General features: G+C 45.3%; 2 protein-coding genes and 1 long non-coding RNA gene across 3 annotated transcripts in view; all 3 read left to right on the top strand.

The window, feature by feature from the left end:
- Positions 1-10,231, top strand: part of LOC123129198 (uncharacterized) — a 13,755-nt gene extending 3,524 nt beyond the window's left edge. The window contains exons 8-17 of the mRNA XM_044549439.1: positions 207-473; positions 1,251-1,352; positions 1,521-1,878; positions 1,968-2,081; positions 2,261-2,892; positions 3,120-3,313; positions 4,372-4,591; positions 4,826-4,945; positions 5,356-6,123; positions 6,684-10,231. Coding sequence (XP_044405374.1) covers positions 207-473; positions 1,251-1,352; positions 1,521-1,878; positions 1,968-2,081; positions 2,261-2,892; positions 3,120-3,313; positions 4,372-4,591; positions 4,826-4,945; positions 5,356-6,123; positions 6,684-9,785 — 5,877 coding nt within the window. The 3' untranslated portion in view covers positions 9,786-10,231. The remainder of the gene's footprint in view (positions 1-206; positions 474-1,250; positions 1,353-1,520; positions 1,879-1,967; positions 2,082-2,260; positions 2,893-3,119; positions 3,314-4,371; positions 4,592-4,825; positions 4,946-5,355; positions 6,124-6,683) is intronic.
- Positions 10,232-11,186: 955 nt separating this feature from the next.
- LOC123129199 (uncharacterized) lies at positions 11,187-12,032 on the top strand. Its single transcript, XR_006463635.1, has 2 exons — positions 11,187-11,307; positions 11,429-12,032. It is a non-coding gene; the product is annotated as an uncharacterized lncRNA (long non-coding RNA).
- A 5,239-nt stretch (positions 12,033-17,271) lies between these two features.
- Positions 17,272-20,963, top strand: LOC123129201 (zinc finger CCCH domain-containing protein 19). Its single transcript, XM_044549440.1, has 3 exons — positions 17,272-17,549; positions 18,499-18,609; positions 18,841-20,963. The coding sequence occupies exons 1-3, from the start codon at positions 17,430-17,432 to the stop codon at positions 20,575-20,577; spliced, it is 1,968 nt and encodes a 655-aa protein (XP_044405375.1). The 5' UTR covers positions 17,272-17,429; the 3' UTR covers positions 20,578-20,963.
- The last annotated feature ends 384 nt before the right edge of the window (positions 20,964-21,347 follow it).

Below are 21,347 nucleotides of genomic sequence, written 5' to 3' on the forward strand. Positions count from 1 at the left end.
CCCTTCGTTCTGCACAATTTTGTTTCCAAATAAAAGCATATTCACTTACACAAGAAGGATCTATACTCCATTTGTTCATCCTCTGACTTTTTTGTTGGATAACAAGGCTGCATGGAATGCCTCCATTTTGTTTCTGGCATGTATGGTGCATCTATATCATAAAATTTATGATGGCTTATGTATGTTCCCTTAATTTATTTGTCCAGGTGAAGACGGAGGGTGGGCTCAATGCTTCGGTATCCTTCATCGCAAAAGCAAATCCTCTAAATCGACCTCCAAACAAGAGAAAGAGTGAACTGCAACATGCTTTGTGCAACATGCTCTCAAGTATACTGGCCCCACTTGCCGAGGGAGGCAAAAATCATTGGCCTCCACTAGGTGTGGAACCTGCATTGTCACTTTGGTATGATGCTGTTACTCGAATAAGAGGGCAGCTCATGTATTGGATGGATAAGCAGAGCAAACATATTGCTGTAAGTTGATGACATTTTATTTTAATTTTATACTTGAACAGTTGAACTTCCATATTTGTACAAAAAATTGTATGTGTTGGTTTCATTTCTTAATCTTCTTGCTGTTGATCACTTTGGTACCTCGCAAATTTGACCTACCTTCAGTTTCTTATTTTATGCCCAGAAAGTGGCAACTTTCTTATTATGAACATTGTCTTCACACTTCTTACTTTCCAGTTTCCACAAGTATTTTTTTTCCTGTTTTTATCTTAGATAGCGATCACCACCTTCTCAATTGGAAGAAATATTAGATTCCATAAATGGTCCTAAACTCTTTATTTTACTCCTTAATCAATATAATCACTCAGTTTATTCAAATGTTTTTACATGTTTATTTGCTTGCTGGCATGAGGATTTAATGACACAGGACTGAGATTTTTAAAAATTGTCCTGTAAATTTAACGAATTGTGTTTTTTTGGTTATGTGTGGATTAAGTTGTTTCAACTGTTGTGGATGAATTACGGTAGGGATGCAAATTTGGAACCTCCAGGGTACCCTTGGACCCTCCTTAGTTCAACTAAATCAACTAAACTTTCAGAATTCACCTCACTTTTGAAAGTTAGTTCATTTGGTTGAACTAAGAAGGGCCGAAGGGTACCCTGTAGGTTCCAAATTTGCATCCCTAAATTACGGCAATAAACTCCTCTCACTCATTATTTTCGTGACATGCTGGTTTCTGACTTGTTGTTGCACCACATATTTTCCTATTCATATTTGATGCTGAATCTTCTTTGCAGGTTGGATTTCCACTGGTCACTCTTTTTCTTTGCCTTGGTGATTCCCAGACGTTCAACATTAACTTCTCTCAGCATTTGGAGATCCTGTATAAGTATCTTAAGGTAATTTATGTCTACACATTATGAGAACAAGATTATCATCTCATACTATCTTACTGATCAATATTTTGTATTGTTCTTTTTCTTTACAATAGAGATTCTGATTTATGAACTTGCATTCTTCCTTTGTGCTGCATGAAGCATACATCTGATTGGCTGTTTATGGCACAGGATAAGAATCATCGATCAATGGCACTAGATTGTCTACACCGGCTGGTAAAATTTTATGTAAACGTTTATGCAGATTATCAGCCCAGAAATCAAGTTTGGGACTATTTAGACAGTGTGACCTCTCAATTGCTGACCGTGTTGAAGAAAGGATTACTGACTCAAGATGTCCAGCATGATAAACTTGTTGAGTTTTGTGTGACCTTGGCTGAGAGCAACCTGGATTTTGCAATGAATCATATGATACTTGAACTGTTGAAACCAGATAGTCTTAGTGAGGCAAAGGTTGTTGGCCTTAGGGCTTTGCTTGAGATTGTTGTTTCTCCATCAAATCAACAAATTGGCCTGGATGTTTTCCAAGGTAACATGGTTTTGGCAGTCGTATAAGTCTTTAGAACTTAATTATTTTGTGACAGTATGGTAAGCAATATATTTACTCTGTATTTTCAGTGTATGGTATTGGCCACTATGTTCCAAAAGTCAAGTCAGCCATCGAGTCAATATTAAGGTCTTGTAGCAAGGCTTATAGCCTAGCCCTTCTTACATCATCGAAGGCTACAATTGGTATGTTGCTACTTATCATCAATTCATCATATGTAGCAAATGTTCAAAATACCGCCAAGTGCTATTGTTTCTATGTATTTATTTTGGACCATACTGATAATGAAAATTGTTAAAGAGAGCAGCAAATACTTTAATCCATTTGCTATATTTACCCCTGATTTCTAATATCATATTTTCAGATAACGTAACAAAGGATAAATCTCAGGGATCACTCTTCAGATCTGTGCTTAAATGTATACCATACTTGATAGAAGAGGTGGGGCGCAATGATAGAATGACTGAGATTATACCTCAACATGTAACAAGTATTGACCCTGTTGTCCGTGAAGAAGCTGTGCTAGTTTTGAACAGGATCGTGCGATTTCTACCTGATCGTCGGTTTGCTGTGCTGAAAGGAATGGCTACTTTTATCCTGAAACTCCCCGATGAGTTCCCTATTTTGATTCTCAATTCACTGGGACGCCTGGTAGAGCTTATGCGGTTGTGGAGAGCTTGCCTCTCTGAGGAACTTCTGGCAAAAGATATGCAAAGTTTTAAACGTTCTAGTCTAGGAGGCGATACGCTACAGAGATCATCTCCTTTTCATAGGTCCAAAGATATATCTGAATTCCGTGCCTCGGAGATGGATGCGGTTGGTCTTGTATTTCTCAGCTCTGCTGATGTTCAAATACGGCTTACAGCTCTGGAGTTATTGCGATGTGTTCGATCTCTAAAGAATGATCTGAGAGATTACTCAGCAAATGAAGGCGACAATAAACTGAGACTTGAACCAGAACCAATATTTATCATTGACATCATAGAGGAAAATGGGGTAAGTTCCTTATATCACGGCTTGTTGGATTTAAGTTTTTTTGAGCTGTCAGAAGACTTGTCTGAGTTGCAACATTTTTAATTGAAAGTAAAATATTTAGTTACAATGTTTCTTTCCTCTAATATTCTCGCGGTTTCCTATACCCGCACATTCCGAACAGAGCCTTGAAATTTGTCATTGAACCTTTTCATGCTTGACCACATAAGTAAATATTTTTAATTTTGCAGGAAGACATTGTTCAGAGCTGTTATTGGGATCCAGGGCGACCTTATGATCTGAGACGTGAGATGGATCCCATCCCTTCTGATGTGACACTTCAATCCATCTTGGAGAGCGCTGATAAAAGTAGATGGGCCCGCTACCTGAGTGAAATTGTGAAATATGCGGCTGAACTTTGTCCTGCCTCTGTGCATGTTGCAAGGCAAGAACTCCGGTCTTCTTCTGGATTTCTTTGTATATATTTTGTAAGAAAAGTGTGATCATGTTATCCATTATATCGTTCATGCAGACAGAATAATTACAAGTCGGTACCCTATTCCGTACCACATGGTTGCAGTCTCTCATAATCTTGTGCGCTTGCGCCTTAGAGTTGTTGTTGTATATATGGTTTAGTTTGTTAATATGCTAGTTGATTTTTTTCCCATGTCGGTTTTCTGTTGTGTGTTCGATTATGCAGAGGCTTCTCTGCACTATGGAAACACTACAGTAGGGCTTCTTTTCTTTCTGAATTCTGTTAGCAAGAAATTTGGAGTAGAAGCTCACCTCCTTAGATGGGGAGTTTGACCAGTTGTGTTAAAACCTTTTTAGATGGAGAGTTTGGGACACCCAATAGAGACACATGCCCTTGACTTTGGTTTATTTACTGAATTTGTTTATTCTTGAGACACCCAATAGAGACACATGCCCTTGACTTTGGTTTATTTACTGAATTTGTTTATGCAAACTAGCATAGGAATGTGTTGCTGCAGAGGACTTTATATTTCTTTAAATAGCTTATAAATACAAATATACTATATAGTGTAAAAATGTAATATGTCCTTTTATTGAATTTGATGGTCAAGTGAGAAACCAATACTAAAGATGCATTGTACAGTTTGGTAATATCAGAACTAGTGTTCTTCTGTGATCGTGTAATGCTTAGAGCTTGAGTCGTTTGAAATATCGATTAGCTTTTATTTAAGTTTCCACTAAGATGGTTGAGTGTTGAAATATGTTATGTTATTATGGTGTGGGCATGCGAAGAATTGATGAGAGGTCAGGGTTTTCTCTTACTTCGTAGACCATTGTTTTCTGCCTCTATCAGGGTCAAGGATCAATGTCAGTTTCTGTCACTACCAAGAGCAATGATCAATGTGACCTTGCTTCTTTCTTTCCTTTTTCTCTTCATTCTATCATTCTAGAGCTTAAACAACTCAGATTTCTGCATTGATTTGACAATTTGGCTGGGCATCTTATTGACTTTCTTTCATGACTCAACAGATTAGAAGTTGTTAGGAGACTTGATCAAATCACTCCCTCCGAGCTAGGTGGAAAGTCTCAGCAATTACAAGATTCTGAGGCCAAGCTTGACCAGTGGTTGATATATGCAACATTTGCATGCTCTTGCCCACCTGATAACAAAGAATTCGTTCCCAAAGCAGCGAGAGACATCTTCCATACAATTTTCCCTTCATTGCGCCATGGTTCAGAAGGATATGCAGTAAGATGATTATTTTTCCAAACGTTCAAACTCCACCTTGCATATTGCTCTAGTTTTGCACTATAATGACTTTTGCGGGACAATCATGAGCTAACAGACTATGGATTAAAGTATTAATGCCATTTTGCTGTATATTGAATCTCAGTCAAGCATTTCAACATAGTACACGATTAGTTGATTATGGCATCAGTACATGAATTAACTTATCCTTTTGGTTTATTTTTGTTTCTGCAGCTTGCTGCTACGGCTGCACTTGGGCACTCACATCTAGAAGTATGTGAAATCATGTTTGGTGAACTTGCATTTTTTCTTGAGGATGTTTCATCAGAAACTGAAGGAAAATCAAAATGGAAGGTACATCGGCTTTACCTTCTTCCAATATCAGTATAGTGGTTAAATTGTTGGATTCATTGAAGTCACTGCCTCTTTATTCCTTAAACATCTTCACTCAAGAGGTCAAATATTTGGTAGACCTTGCTGTTTCAGTGAAACTTGACCTTTGCTTATTTGATGACATATCTTATTTGATTCAGTTGACTTTACATAGCTATGTAGCTTAATAAGCACTTTCATTTCTCTTTGGCCATATTCCATGCCCAATATTCTAACTTATTAGTTAAAATATAGTAAAATGCACATATCATTTGTATTTCTATTTTTTTGCATTAGTCTGTATGCAAGAACAAGCACATCAACATTTAAAATAGGCATAATAATGTATGCTCTCTCACTGTAGTTATTTTCTTATGTGTTTGCGAATGCAGAATCCTAGGTCCCGCCGTGAGGATCTGCGCACTCATGTTGCAAACATACATCGAATGATAGCTGAAAAGATTTGGCCTGGGATGCTTATTCGGAAGCCTGTTCTCCGTTTACATTTTCTAAAGTTTATTGAAGAAACATACCGCCAAATCAACATGTCATCATCTGATGGCTTTCAGGATGTGCAGCCTCTCCGATATGCATTAGCATCTGTCATAAGATATCTAGCTCCTGAGTTTGTTGATGCAAGGTCCGAGAGGTTTGACAACAGAATACGTAAGAAACTTTTCGATCTTCTCCTTAACTGGAGTGATGAATCTGGCAGCTCATGGGGGCAGGAAGGAGGCACTGATTATCGCCGTGAACTTGAGCGATATAAAGCCACTCAACATAATAGGTCAAGGGAATCACTCGACAAGCTTGCATTTGACAGGGAAATGGCTGAGCAGTTGGAAGCCATCAATTGGGCTTCCATGCATGCTATTGCTTCTTTGCTTTATGGTCCTTGTTTTGATGATAATGCTAGAAAGATGTCAGGTCGTGTAATATTGTGGATCAATAGTTTGTTTGGGGAACCAGCTCTGAGAGCACCTTTTGGGCATTCACCAGTAGACCCTCGAACACCATCATACTCAAAGCATACCGATGGAGGACGCTTTGGTGGAAAGGACAAACAAAAGGCTAGTCAGTTTCGAGTTCTCTTAGCAAAAACCGCGTTGAAGAATATTTTGCAGACAAATTTGGATTTGTTCCCTGCTTGCATAGACCAGGTAAGTTCTGCTTCTGTTTTTATGCCTTATACTTTCTGACTGTGGCAACAAGTAAACTAATTGCACTGGGTACACATTGTGTGTTCTTTAAATTAGCCATTTAGTTGCATTTGTATATTCATGTTGAAGTTCTCTTCTCAAACTGGTCTATTAATTCTTTGGTGACCATCATCTTGTTGATTAATCTTGTTCAGCTTAGGATGGTGCTATTCATATATTTTTTGTGAAGAGAAAACAGCAGGAGAGGGCGGCTCCTACTGTGTTAAATTAATAAGGGAAAGTTATTTACAAGAGCAAGGACATTTTGCCCCTGGGGGGGTGGGGGTGGGCCAGGAATAAAATACAATAGGATTTAAGCTACTATGGAAGATATAAAAGTGTCTAGGAACTCAGATAATTCAGGGGATACCCTAAACTTGAGCTGTTTCATATTTCTTTTTTGTCCCTTCTTTAGTCATTCTTGGTTATTTCCTTCTAGGATGTTACGCTTATAGTTTTTACAGTATTGCTTGCCATCACTGTTAAATTGATGGTTTCAAATCATGTGTCGATCTTTGCAGTGCTACTCGCCAGACGCTGCAATAGCGGATGGGTATTTCAGTGTTCTGGCTGAAGTTTACATGCGTCAAGAAATTCCAAAATGTGAGATCCAGAGACTTTTGAGCTTGATCCTCTACAAGGTGGTCGATCAAACAAAACTGATCCGTGACAGTGCCCTCCAGATGCTGGAGACACTCTCTCTCCGTGAATGGGCTGAAGATGATGCTGATGGCATTGGACATTACCGGGCATCTGTTGTTGGCAACCTTCCAGACTCCTACCAACAATTCCAGTACAAGCTGTCCTCAAAGCTCGCCAAGGACCATCCTGAACTCAGTGAGTATCTATGCGAGGAAATTATGCAGCGCCAGCTTGACGCAGTGGACATTATAGCACAGCATCAGGTGCTCACATGCATGGCTCCTTGGATAGAAAATCTCAACTTTGTGAGGTTAAAGGAGTCTGGGTGGAGTGAGAGATTGCTGAAAAGTCTTTATTACGTGACATGGAAGCATGGTGATCAGTTTCCTGATGAGATTGAGAAACTATGGAGCACCGTTGCTAGCAATACTCGCAATATTATCCCTGTGCTTAACTTCTTGATTACCAGAGGGATAGAGGACTGTGATGCCAATCCATCAGCAGAGATCACTGGTGCATTTGCTACCTACTTCTCAGTTGCCAAGCGTGTCAGTCTATACCTAGCTCGAATTTGCCCACAGCAGACCATTGATCATTTGGTCTGTGAGTTATCTCAGAGAATGCTTGAAGAGACCGAGGAACCAATCAGGCCCGGGAAGTTTGATGCTTCTGCAAATGTTGTGTTGGAGTTCTCTCAAGGACCTACTACCTCTCAGGTATCATCAGTAATTGATAGCCAGCCTCACATGTCTCCTCTGCTTGTCCGTGGTTCTCTTGATGGCGCAATCAGGAATGTCAGCGGAAACTTGAGCTGGCGGACATCGACAGTCACTGGACGAAGTGTGTCTGGCCCATTGAGCCCATTGGCCCCGGAGGTGACCAACATCCCAAACCCCACTACAGGCCGGTCAGGCCAGCTCCTTCCAGCGTTAATGAACATGTCAGGGCCGTTGATGGGTGTCCGAAGCTCGGCTGGTCATCTGAGGAGCCGTCATGTTTCCAGGGATAGTGGTGACTACTATTTTGATACCCCAAATTCAAATGATGAATTTCTGCATCAAGGGGGCAGTGGAATTCATGGGATTAATGCTAACGAGCTCCAATCTGCATTACAGGGGCACCAGCACTTGCTTTCACGTGCCGACATAGCTTTGATTCTCCTTGCTGAAATTGCTTATGAAAATGATGAGGACTTCCGTGAAAATCTGCCTCTGTTATTCCATGTCACGTGTGTTTCAATGGATAGCTCGGAAGACATTGTGCTTGAGCATTGCCAGGATTTGCTCGTGAATCTCCTCTACTCGCTTGCTGGCCGGCATCTTGAACTGTATGAGGTTGAGAGCAGTGAAAGGGAGAATAAGCAGCATGTGGTGAGCTTGATAAAATACATCCAGTCTAAAAGAGGCAGCCTGATGTGGGAGAACGAGGATCCTACCCTTGTCCGGACTGAGCTTCCTAGCACTTCACTCTTGTCAGCACTCGTACAAAGCATGGTCAGTGCAATTTTCTTCCAGGGGGATCTTCGTGAGACTTGGGGTGCTGAAGCACTTAAGTGGGCCATGGAGTGCACATCCCGTCACCTGGCCTGCCGATCACACCAGATATATCGTGCTCTACGTCCTAGTGTCAAGAGTGATAGCTGCGTATTGCTTCTGAGGTGCGTCCACAGATGCTTGGGTAACCCTGTCCCTTCTGTTCTGGGGTTTGCAATGGAGAATTTGTTAACACTTCAAGTCATGGTCGAGAACATGGAGCCGGAGAAGGTGATACTTTACCCGCAGCTCTTCTGGGGATGTGTTGCGCTGATGCATACCGACTTTGTCCACATCTACTGCCAAGTGCTTGAATTGTTCTGTAGGGTGATTGATCGCTTGACGTTCCGTGACCGGACAACTGAAAATGTGTTACTCTCCAGCATGCCCCGTGATGAATTCGACGTAAATGGGTATATAAGCGACCTCCACAGGCTGGAGTCGAGGACTACCTCAGAGAGGCTGCTGTCTGTCACTGAGACTGGAAAGGTCCCTGATTTTGAAGGCGTGCAGCCGCTGGTACTGAAAGGGCTCATGTCTAGCGCCAGCCATGGGTCTGCAATCGAGGTGCTATCCAGGATCACGATACCCACATGCGATTCTATATTTGGGAATCCTGAGACAAGGCTGCTGATGCACATCACAGGTCTGCTCCCATGGCTCGGGTTGCAGCTCACCAAGGACGTATCTTCCCTCGGGTCAGCTTCGCCTCTACAAGAACAGAACCAGAAGGCCTACTATGTGGCATCCAATATCTCAGGATGGTGCCGTGTGAAATCTCTTCATGTCCTAGCCGAGGTCTTCAGAGCATACTCTTATGGGGAAATCATCTCACTGGAAGACCTCTTCGCGCGCGCCTCACCGCCGATCTGCGCCGAGTGGTTCCCGAAGCACTCGTCCCTGGCCTTTGGGCACCTCCTCAGGCTCCTGGAGAGGGGCCCTCTGGACTACCAGCGGGTGGTGCTCCTGATGCTGAAGTCGTTGCTGCAGCAGACCCCCGTGGACCCGTCCCAGATCCCCCAGGTGTACAACGTGGTGTCGCAGCTTGTTGAGAGCGTGCTGTGCGCAGAGGCGCTCAACGTGCTGGAGGCGCTCCTGCGGAGCTGCGGTGGTGGCGGCACGGCCGGCAGCGACGACAGCCTGGGGCTGTCGGGCGAGAACGGTGGCAGCCACGGGATGATGACGGGTGAGAAGGTGCTCGAGAGGATGCTGCTCCCGCAGTCGTCGTTCAAGGCCCGGAGCGGGCCACTCCAGTACGCCGCCGGGTCGGGGTTCGGGTCCATGATGGCGGCCCAGGGCGTCGCCGCCCCCGTGGACACCGGGCTGGTCACGCGGGATGTGGCGCTGCAGAACACCCGGCTGCTGCTCGGGCGCGTCCTCGATACCTGTGCCCTCGGCCGCAAGCGGGACCACAAGCGCCTGGTGCCGTTCGTGGCCAACATCGGGTAGCAGGCGCGCTGGCCGGCGCACCTGCATTGCACCGCAGGATCATGCTGTTGTTGTTTGTCAACTCAATGTGGCTTGTACATCTATCTATAGGAGCTAAAGATGGTTGGTTCACCTGAGAGAGGGCTTGATGAGGCGCATCCCAGGCGACAGTTGGATGAACTTTGAACTGGGCAAACTAAAATTTTGAATTTTGAAACTTGTATTTACATATCCTGCGGCCGGACGCGTAAGGCCTTGCTGCGGAGTTGATGATATATGGATGGATGTTAGCTGTAGACTCTAGTTGAGCTCAGTGTACAAAGTTTTTTTTTTGTTTTCTCTTCCTTGTTTTGGCTGGCTGGAGCAGTATGCATGCATGTGTAAATCTCCCCTTTTTGTTATCTTTTGCTTTGTGAAACGATGATGGTAATCCCAAATGCAGCGGAACTGCATGTGTTGGACCCTTATCTATCTTTTCCTGCCTTGTTATTTTTTCATGTGATTACCTCTGAGGAGTTACAAGCTCACAGTATTCAGACCTTTTGCATGCGATGTGTTTGTAAAGAAATTTAAATGGGTTCAACAGTGGCCTCTCGACAAAGCCAGAGGAGAAAAAAAAGCGCACTCTGTATGCAGTTTTATTCTATCCATCATCCTACTATACGCTCTCCTTTTCTTTTTACAAAAAGATCAGATCTATTATAAAAGATAATTGAAAGTACAAAATATGTCAGACATAATAAAAAGAGATTACATCAAGATTTCAAGGCTATCGAACAATCATTAAATCTATCAACACGTTGTTGTCGCCGTTTCTCCATCGGAGCCGGGTCTCACAATGAAACCATGACATTTTGGACGTGCCTCGAGAGGGGGCTTACAATCTTGAACACCATGTGAACATGCAAGACGCTACTTATTTTTGACAGCGATGCGTTGGGCCACAGCACGCGGGGCACGTGGCATGCCCGCGAGGGAGGGGGCTTAAAGCATGTACAATGATTGATAAGATGATGATAAAAAAATATGTCTACAATGGGTTATATCTTAGCCTTATCTGTAATAACTAGTAATTCCTTAAAACATGGTGAGACAAATTGTGCTAAGAGATCATCTCTTGTCTTATATAAGAGAAGACGGGTCTTTTTTTATGAGTTCTCTCTCCTCCACCTCATCATTTATCTTACGTGGCACTCCTAAGATAGCATCATTGTACATCCAAAACTAGTCGGTAGATAGTAACCATTTTTCTTTAAAAAATGTCTTGATTATTTGAAGTAGACTTGTGTGGAAGGAGTGAAAAAAGAAAGAGACACGTGCGGAAGGAAGGAAAGAGATAAGGGAGGAGCGGGCCCACACATGGACGCGTGGCACATATCGGAGAAGAGCTTTCCAGCTATAAATTGAGGCTGCTTCCTCACCACGCTTCTACACCCTACCTTGGAGAGCTCAGGAGGAGGAGGAGGAGGAGGAACAGAGCTAATAGGCGATGGATTCCCATGCGATGGCCGGCGACGACCGCCGGAGCACCGACCTCAACAAGGTACGCCTCGCCTCCCACTCCGTTGATCTTCTAAAAACTCAATCGAGATGGTTTGTTCGATCTCTGTTGGCTGGCTGTGAAAAGTTTGTGTACAATGGAACTTATTTTCTTTTGTTTTCAGCACGCTGTGGACAAGCAATCTCCTCAGCAACTCGCGGGCAGCTGCAAGGCAGGCGCTCCGTGCGTCGTCTACTTGAAGAAAGGCACGTGCGCGGAGGGGAGCATGCGGCATGACGCCCACGGCCATGCGCCACACCTCGCTGCAAACCATGCTCACTGAGCGTACCGTATAGCAGCAGCAGCAGCAGAGACGATACTACCGTACAATACTACTACGTGCTACGTACTATCTACGTATTTCCGTTTCGTCATGGCTTCCGCCGCCGCCGCTGCTGCTGCTAGTATACTAAAAAGAAAGTTTGTAATAATGAACGACTGTCCATGCGGTTCTTGTAATTGCGGGGTACGGACTTCCGGGCTCCTCAAGTTCGCCGTCCGCCTCGCGTAGATTCCTGCCAGCTCCTCGGGGCGGCGAGGTTAGGGTTTCCTACTCATGCGTACGCGCAGACGAGATTACTTGGTGTCAGATTCAAGGCTTCATCCACGACTGTGGCTTCTTCAGAGGTCTTGCTGTAATGCTTATCGTATTTGAGGTGCTTTGTATTTCTGATGAACCTTTTAATAAAGATGTTTTTTAAATAAAATAAAATAAATAAATTCATTTTTGGGATGTATATAGACATGGTTCATCTTTGGGATGCTTTGCCCGGTTCCAAGCCAGTTGTCCCGTGTTACTATTTTCAGAAAGAATGGCTATCCGGACCGGACCAAATAACCGACCATGCGCGACCAGGAGCACCGTAGCTGTTTAAGCCGCCATCGAAGAGTTTCGAACCGGGCAAAACTCAGTTTTGAACTTTTGGAACTTATGTTTATGCTGCAGAGTTGATGATATATGGTTGTCAGATGTAGACTCTAGTTGAGCTAAGTTTGGCAAGTTTTTTGTTTTCCTTGTTTTCGATGGAGCAGAATGCATGTGTAAATCTTTTCTTGTTGGTTATCTTTGCCTTGTGAAATGTTTATGATAATCCCAAATGCAGAGGGACTGCATGTGTTGGATCGTTGATCTTTTCCTGCTCTACAGTTTCTCATTTGTTTTATGTGTTGGAGTAACTTGTTTTTTGTGCATGATTGCTGCGAGGTCGGCATGGTGTATGTAGAAATCTAATCAGAGTGTATGGCATGCCTATGATGGCATGTCATGATGATTAACAAGCCACTGCACGCACATGATTATACATATACTACCTCTGTATCAAAATATAAGACGTTCTTTTTTGGCAAAACTAGCCTACAACTACATCTTATATTTTGATACTTAGGGAGTACATGTGTATGGTGCAGAATGAGCTTGATGCTAGCTTGCATGTGATATATGTCTATCAAGAAAATATATGCGGCCATCACGTGGTTTCTCAACAAAGCCAGTGGCCATCATGTGATATATGTTTATAAAGAAAATATATATTAGAAGTTGTTTTCCAATTATAGATGTGTGTGGCAGGAGGAAAACGAAAGACGAAACAAAAAAAATATATATGAAAAAGGCACGTGTGGAATGAAGAGACAAGGAATAGGAAGAGATAAGGAAGGAGCGGGCCCACATGGACGCGTGGCACGTGTTGGAGAAGAGTTTTCCAACAATAAATTGAGGCAGCTGCTTCCTCACCATGCTTCTACACCCTACGTTGGAGCGAAAATTCTACACTTACGGACTGAGCCGTACAGGCAGCACTTACAGGCAGATGTGTCGACGAGTTAATGCCTCTCCCTCCGTGATTTTCAATTGTGGGGCCCGGTGCTGCCCAGTCAATTATTGTCATGTCATCCTGTTACTTGCAATCCGGTGAAAGCAAAGCTCACCTTGGAGAGCTCAGGAGAAGGAGGAGGAGGAGGAGGAGCAGAGCTAATAGGCGATGGATTCTCAGGCACCGGCCGGCGATGACCGCCGGAGCACCGACCTCAACAAGGTACCTCGCCTCCCCTCCCGTTCATCTTGTAATACTCAATCGATATGGTTTGTTTGGTAAGCAAAAGCTGAATCAATCAAACCAACTCTCTCTGTTGGCTGGCTATGAAAAGCAAGCTACCATTAGTGCTACGCATATATGTTACAGTTTTGAACTAAGGTAGTTTTGCCTTACTTCAAAACAACGACATTTGTTATGAATCGGAGGAGTAGTATAATTAACAAGTGAGCCTACTTTCTTTTTCTTTTGAGCATGCTGTGGACGAGCAATCTCCTCAGCAATCGGCGCCCAACAAGCCAGAGCCAGGTGCTCCGTGCGTCGTCTACTTCAAGAGAGGCACGTGCGCGGAGGGGAGCGTGCCGCATGATGCTCATGGCCATGGCCATGCGCCACACCTCGCTGCAAATCATGCTCACTGAGCGTACCGTATAGCAGCAGCACAGAATACTACCGTACAATACTACTACGTACTCCCTCCGTCTCAAAATTCTTGTCTTAGATTCGTCTAGATATAAATGTATCTAATAATAAAACATGACTTGATACATACGTATTTAAACAAATCTAAGACAAGAATTTTGAGACGAAGGGAGTACTTCGAAAGTACATTTCTACATCCAAGAGCAAATCCTACTTTCTTCTGCTGCTAGTATCTATCTATCTAAGGTCGGCCCCATATGGCCATATACTGTAAAAAGATTGTGATAATGAGCCCACTATGTGTATGGTCCTTGTGATTGCGGTTACGGTCGGTCCTCCGGGCACCTCAAATTCGTGCTTGTCCGGTGTAGATTCCTGCTAGCTCCTCGGGGCGGCGATGTTAGGGTTTTTTGTCATGTATACGCGGTGGCGAGATTTGGTGTTGGGTTCAAAGGTCCAGTGCGGGCGCTGATCATTAGAAGCATGTGCACGAAGACTTCTCGAAGTTTGTCGATAAGAGTTCGATGCTCCAAGAACCTTGTGTAATGCTTATTATGTTTGGAATGCTTTGTACTCCCGTGAATCTTTATAATAAAATAAATAATTTTTTTAAGAATAAATAAACAAGTATATATTTTGTGGTGGGTTGGATGTGAATCAAACATCTGTGTGCCACGAGAAGAAGCTAGCAACCGTACAATGTAGCTTGGAAGGAGTCAATCAATCTAGCCATCCGGCCACTCAAAGCTAGCCGCATACTACCCGCTAGTAAAGTAAATTTGAAATTTAAATCCGTTCGGCCATCCAAAACTAGTCACATACTGTCCGCCGGTAAAGTAAATTTGAATTTTAAATCCGTTCGATCAGAAAGCGCGCGCCGGATCCGGATCACATCAACCCGATGACAACCAAAAAGAGGCAACTATTCTTAGTTTTTACATCCCCGATACAAAAGAATATCAGTCCATGCCAAAAAATCGGATTTTCTTCCCTACCGAACCGGCAATCCGAGCCTCCAAGCTCAATCTGCCGTCACACAACCGTCTTGGCTGACACTACCTCTTGTCTGCCGCACCGCTCTTTCCAACTCATCCTTCTGCAGCTGCAACATCTTGAAATGGGCGGCTTGCACGATCACTTGCATCCTCACCTAAATTCTCCATCTTCAAGGTGAGCATCTTCGTGTCCGCCGAAGCGGCTGTGATCTTCACCTTCTTCTCCTCGAGCATGGTCTTCTTCTTGGTTGCCGCCATCAACATGTTAAACCTCACGGCCTTGCATGCCTCCTTGACGTTCGACAACTTCACGTATGCCTGCTCCTTCTTCACCAAGATGTATTCGAACCTCTCCATCATCTTGGCCGCCGCAACTTCTCGCTTCACCCTCTCCTCCTCCCACTTCTTTACCCGAAACCCTTTTCTAACATTCTTGGGCGGTTCTTTTGTTGAGACGGTTGGATCGCCGGTTTCTTCCTCGATGCCATGGGAGACGGTCTTGGCAATGTATAGGTTCACTTGGATTGTTCATTGGATTGTTCATTCAACTTCAACCAACAATGCATGACGATGAAGTTTTTTTTCTCCAACTTCAAGAACACACTACACGCACGAGAAGGCCACAAAATAAAACTTTGTCAACAATGTATATCTGGCTACAGATGATGTACACAACAATGCATAGATATCCGGCTACAAATCATCAACAACACAATGCATATACGAATCCATTGTTTCAAAGAAGAAGGGACAAATTTTTTTAGCACATGCATCTCACCGAACACTTGCCGGTCATGATGACTTCCATAGGGGCAAACGGTACCTGTGTGGTGGATGGAGGAGAGGTGTGGACTGGGTGGTAGAGGACAAGCGGCTTGGAGCCTCGGTGAAGCGGTGGAGTTCTGGGAAAGGTGTGGTGGGCAGCGGGGGGTGGTGGAGCGGCGACGGCGGCAATAGAGAAACAAATGCAGAGAAAGTGGTTCGGGGTGTCGGAATCCTACGTGGCTGATGTCTGGACTCCCGCAAAGACCCCCTCCAGTTTGATTCTAGTTTGCGGAAAAAAGGACGTCCAAACCGGTGGATAGAGCGATAGAGAACCACGTTGGATGGTAAAACATGTCTTAACCGTGGAGTCCGAATGGTTGCAGACGGTTTAAGGGTCTGCTTTGGAGATGCCCTATGTATTCTTTCTCTTTAGCCACTGGACGACCATTATGGAGCACCATCGACTCCACGGGCACCTCAACAACATGCGCCGCATGTTCCTGTGCCATCTCAAGCCCTTCGACCCAATGGCATGCATGGCGAAGCCAGTTGTCGCGTGTTACTATTTCCAGAAAGAATGGCCGTCCGGACCGAACCAAATAATCGACCATGCGCGACGAGGAGCACCGTAGCTGTTTAAGCCGCCATCAAAGAGCCCGGAACCGGGCAAAACTCAGTTTTGAATTTTGGAACTCGTATTTATGCTGCAGAGTTTATGACATGGTTGCTTAGCCGTAGACTATAGTTAACCTCAGTGTGTCCGCATTTTTCTTTTGTTTTCCTTGTTTTGGCTGGGCAGAATGTGCAAATCTTTTTGCTATCTTTGCTTTGCTTTGCGATATGATGATGTTGGATCCTAGATCTTTCCCTGGTTTGTTATATTTCATTCATGTGGCTGGTTATCTCTGAAGAGTGACAAGTTCACAATATTCAGAGGATGCATATATAACTTGTTTTTTTGTGCATGATTGCTGTGATGTCGGTATGGTGCATGTAGAAATAGAAATAGAAATAGAAATAGAATCATGATGGTTAACAAGCTACCACACATGATTATACATATATACATGTGTGGTGTAGAATGAGGTTGATGCTAGCGTGCATGTGATATGTTTATAAAGAAATAAATGTGTTCAACAGTGGCCTTCACGTGGTCCCTCTCAACAAAGCTAGAGGAAAAAAGAGCGCGCACTCGGTTTGCAGTTTGTGTTTTTTTTTCTATCCATTATCCTACTCTATCTCTATCATAAAAAATACTAAGACATTTTGGCCATCATACTTTTAAGTTTTTTTTGACTATGAATCTCATTTTAATTGTTTAGATTAGAAAATTGGAACCATGCGCTTAGGTTTGTAGATCATTATAGTTTCTTGAGCATATCGTAATAGATGAAACCAACGGTCAAGTTACAATCTTGAACAAGTTGCTCGTCCCCTCTTTGCGATAATCACCTTCAATCGGGTCTGATTGCTAGGAGGGCGCTTGTACCCTCTTTGAGATGATGCGAGAGTCACCACCGGTCGGCGGTGTGGAGGCTAGAAGGCCGCTTGTACCCTCTCTGTCGGGCGATCACATAGGGTGTTCAAACCTCAGGTCTGACGCGTGTGGCGACAATGCTTGCCCCTAGGCTCCGCGACTCCGACCTTGGGCAGGCGGTACGTTGTAATGGGTGTTTCTAAAAAAGAAGAAGCATGCATACATTTTTCCCCTCAAAAAAAAGAAAGAAAGAAAAGAAATGGTGATGCCCGAAAGTGGAGAGCAGCCAGGCCTGCTGCGACCCACATCCAATCCAGTGAGTGAGCTGCTGAGCTCAACTTGGTTGTGGTGGTGGTGGTGGTAATAATAAATCCAGGTCCAGGTCCAGGTCCAGGGCTCCTCCATTCCTCTCTCTGACCTCGCCCGCCCGCGGCGATGGATTCCGCCGCCGCCCAGGCCCAGCCGACGCACGCGCCGGCCGACGAGGAGGAGGCGCGCCGCCGCCGGGGCACCGACTGCGTCTACTACCTCGCCTCCCCGTTGACCTGCAACAAGGTACCGCCCCCCTCCCGTCCACTCGTTCCTTCCGTCCGCTCCGCTCAGCTCCCTCGATAGGAATAGGATAGATGGGTGGATAATTCGCCGCGCCGCCGTCCCTCCCCGACCTCGCGCGCCGTCAGGGTCAGGCGGCTGGCGGGAGCCATTCTCTTCGGTTTCGATCTGGGATTCCAGCTTATCCTATCCTATCCTCTTCTCGCCCCCGCCGCCTCCCCTTGCGATTCGCCCCCCGCCTGCCTGCCTGCCTGCCTGCGCACCATTGATTTCGCCGTGCTTCCCGGCGACCGACCCTTGCCCTGCTCCGCTCCGCAGCCCGCTCCGTGCCGGAAGGCTCGACGGTTCCACCCGAGATCTGTTCGTCGGAGAGAGGCTGATTCAGTTATGCCCTTGAATTCGCTGCTGCTGCTGATGCATCAGGCAGGGTCCAGAGATAACCAAAAATAGCAAACTAGCTAGCCAGCCTAGGTTAGCCTGCTGATGCTCCTGCTCCTGCTCCGGCAAACTAGCTGGCCAAGCTAGGTCATCGCGTGTTCGTGTGGTCTTCCAAACGGATGCCTAAATATTAGGGCTTCATGGGCATCACTATAGCTATATATCACCAAATAGACTAGTCGATTCCCCGGTTCGGTTAGCTTTCGCACTTCTCCATCTGAAACCTGCTTGCTTCCGTTTATAGCTCGCGTCTTGCTTAAATTCTCCAACCATGTCAAATCAGTTGCTGCAAATCTGCAAGGCATTGAGAATGCAGTCTCTCTCACACACCCACATGTACCGCAGATTCGCACAGAAATAGCAACGATGTCAACTAAACTGCCTTGTTTTTTTTATAAAAAAAACTTTGACGACTGTAAATAATAATCTCGAGTTTGGTTTGCCCGGATTGCTATTGGTGCGCGTTTCTTCTGTGTGTTTTGCGCTGCTGACATCATGTTTTTCCGTCATCCAGGGGAGCGAGTGCGAGTATCGTCACAGCGACGCTGCCAGGGTGAATCCCAGGGACTGCTGGTATTGGTTCAACGGCAACTGCGCCAATGCTAAATGTTCATTTAGGCACCCGGTACGACCTCCTCTGTTTTTATTTTCACTCAAAGCTACTGCAGTTCTAGTCGGTTTTAGTGCTTCAGTTAAACAGAGCAACATAGTAAGCTATCAAAGTTTCTCTAATTAGCTTGTTCTTGTGGTTGGCAACAGTTGCTCTGCACAAAAACCATACTACTCATTTACTCGAATACCCGAGCATCCACTGTTACAGTAATTAATAAGTGAGTGTACTTTCTTTTCTTTTCAGCCGCTGGATGACTTGCTCGGAGCATCGGCGACTCCGCGGGCACCTCAACAACCTGCGCTGCAGGTTCCCGTGCCAGCTCAAGCTGTTCCACCCAATGGCACAGCCAAGCCAGTTGTCCCGTGTTACTATTACCAGAAAGGCATGTGCGCGAAAGGAAACCTGTGCACATTCTCGCATGGGCCGCAGTTTGCTGGAAACCCTGCTTTGCAGCCTCATCTCCAGCTGAAGAACTCCAACTCGTGGACGAAGCCAACCAATTCACCCCAACAGAGTACCACTCCCGCCGTACATGGCGAGCTTAAAGTCGGTGCTCAGAACGGCAGACCAGCTCAGAAGCAAAATCCGACAAGCAGGGCTTATCACTCGCCAGGAATTTACCAGAATCAGAATTATCCTTATGTGCTTTCTGGTGCGGCAAAGAGTTACCAGCCTCAGCGTTCGGTTGAAGCTGAGTCTGCTGAGAATGTTATGGAGACGGGTGAGTTTGTCAGGGAACCTTCTGCTGGTTCCAGTGTGGTTGCCGGGAGTGTCGAGGACGACGCCGAACGGTCGTTCAAGGAAGGGCACACTAGTAGTTACCGGCGTGCTAGCGGGGAGCAGAACAGTGGGGTGCGTAGGCAAGCACATGGTGGCTATGAACTAGAAAGGTCATCACACAGAAGCTCATCCGACAGGTTGGTGTCAGAGAGAAGGCTTACGCAGAGAGAGTCGATGCCTGTAACTGCAGAAAGTTCAGACTTGCGCCACAGGCTACTGAAGCAAAGAAGGCTGAATGATTCGAGACAGTCGACACAGGTCCCTGATAGGCGGGATAGAAGGTATCCTGAGGATGAGCGCGACAGTCATCATCGCCGTCGAGGAGAAGAGCGTGCTGCCCACGACGGCCTCTCACGCTCTCGGTTGCAAGGTCGGATAAAACTTCCAGGGGAGACATCACTTGACAGACTTGGCCCACACCCACACCTAGAGAAAGAGAGAGGGCATAGAGACAGGTTGTCTCCACCAAAGCAAACAGACCTTCGAGCAAAGCTTCATGATAGGCTAAAGGCTAGATCGAATGAGGAGGTCCCTGGTAACCTGAAGAGTTCAGTGGTAAAAGCAAGTAGTGGTGAGGATGCTGGGGTGGTGAACTTTTCTGGTCCAAAGAGCCTTGCAGAGTTGAGAGCAAAGAAGGCTGCTTACAGATCAGGAGAAAACACTGTCAAGAATGCTGGCCGTGTTGCGCGACCAGCCCGTATGACGTCCGAGATAGTTGCCAAGAGGGACTCACCAGACCTTGTTCCCTTTGACGGCCCGAAGCCATTGAGTGTCATCTTGAAGAGGAAAAGAGAGGCAGCTTCTGCCGATTCTGGCAGCATGCAGGAAGAACAGGTTGCAGGTCAGGAGGAACAGTCCCTGAACAATTCCAGAATCCTCGACAACGATAGAGTCGAGGCAAACACCGAGGACATTGAAGAAGAAGAAGAGTTCCACCCAGAAGATGATGTGATGTACGACGACGATGGCCTTTCTCCTGCTGATGACAATACTGCAGAAGCTGCAGCCGATGTAGGCAAAGAAGAGCTAGAGGAGGGGCAGCAGGAAGACCTGGAGACAGCAGCAGAAGAAGAATATGACTACGAGGCGGCCGACGATGCAAATGCTGAAGGCGAAAATGACTACCAGGAGTATGAAGACGACGATGATCTGGAGGACGACGATGATTTCGCGCGCAAGGTTGGCGTGCTGATCTCCTAGTGTGCTCTAAGCAGGGTGTGCCCCTATGGCACACCCACATAGATTGAAGCAAAGAGGAGGAGCTACCGGTTGCTCCTCTGAAAATCTTGATCCGTATTTTTTTCGCGCTAGATACTTTTTAGTTCGCCGCGCCGAAGACTTGGGCTAATAAAGTCTGGAGAAAGATGAAATTGGGGATAAAGTTAGCTCATGGGGAGTTGGGGGAGGGCCTGGGTTTCTGGCAGTGGAAGCAGGCAGCTACCTGTTGTTGTATTCTAGTGTATGCGTGTGCGCTCAGTCCCTGCTTGTGTTGTTGTAACATTATTATTAACTGGTGATGAACAAACAGATCACACATTGTACCACTATTTTGTATTTCTTCAGTGCATAAGATGGTTACAGGACAATTCAAAATTGTATTTTTGTTATGGTAGAACATACGTTGCCATTGCCTCCACCTGGCTGCAATATTTGTATTTTGATATGTTTTCTCGAAAAATCTTTGTCAAGGCAAACACTACTAAAACTTTTGCTCTCAAGTGTAATAATCTGCAACTCCTCCTTACCCCTGTTTCTACCAAGGGTACTTTGTCCTTCCAACGGAAGTGGAACAGATGACAATAGTCTTAGTGGAGGAGTTTTTACTTTTTTTTTTGAAAACAAAACAAAACACAGACAATATATTACTCAGGCAGGCTAGCTAAATCGCTGGTAACTGCAGAATTTACAAAGTCTGGGACATCGTGGAGCCAGTGAACCTGGTTTCCCGACTCCAAACCAGCGCCATGAGA

The sequence above is a fragment of the Triticum aestivum genome, chromosome 6A, assembly GCF_018294505.1.
Source record: "Triticum aestivum cultivar Chinese Spring chromosome 6A, IWGSC CS RefSeq v2.1, whole genome shotgun sequence".
Taxonomy (NCBI): domain Eukaryota; kingdom Viridiplantae; phylum Streptophyta; class Magnoliopsida; order Poales; family Poaceae; genus Triticum; species Triticum aestivum.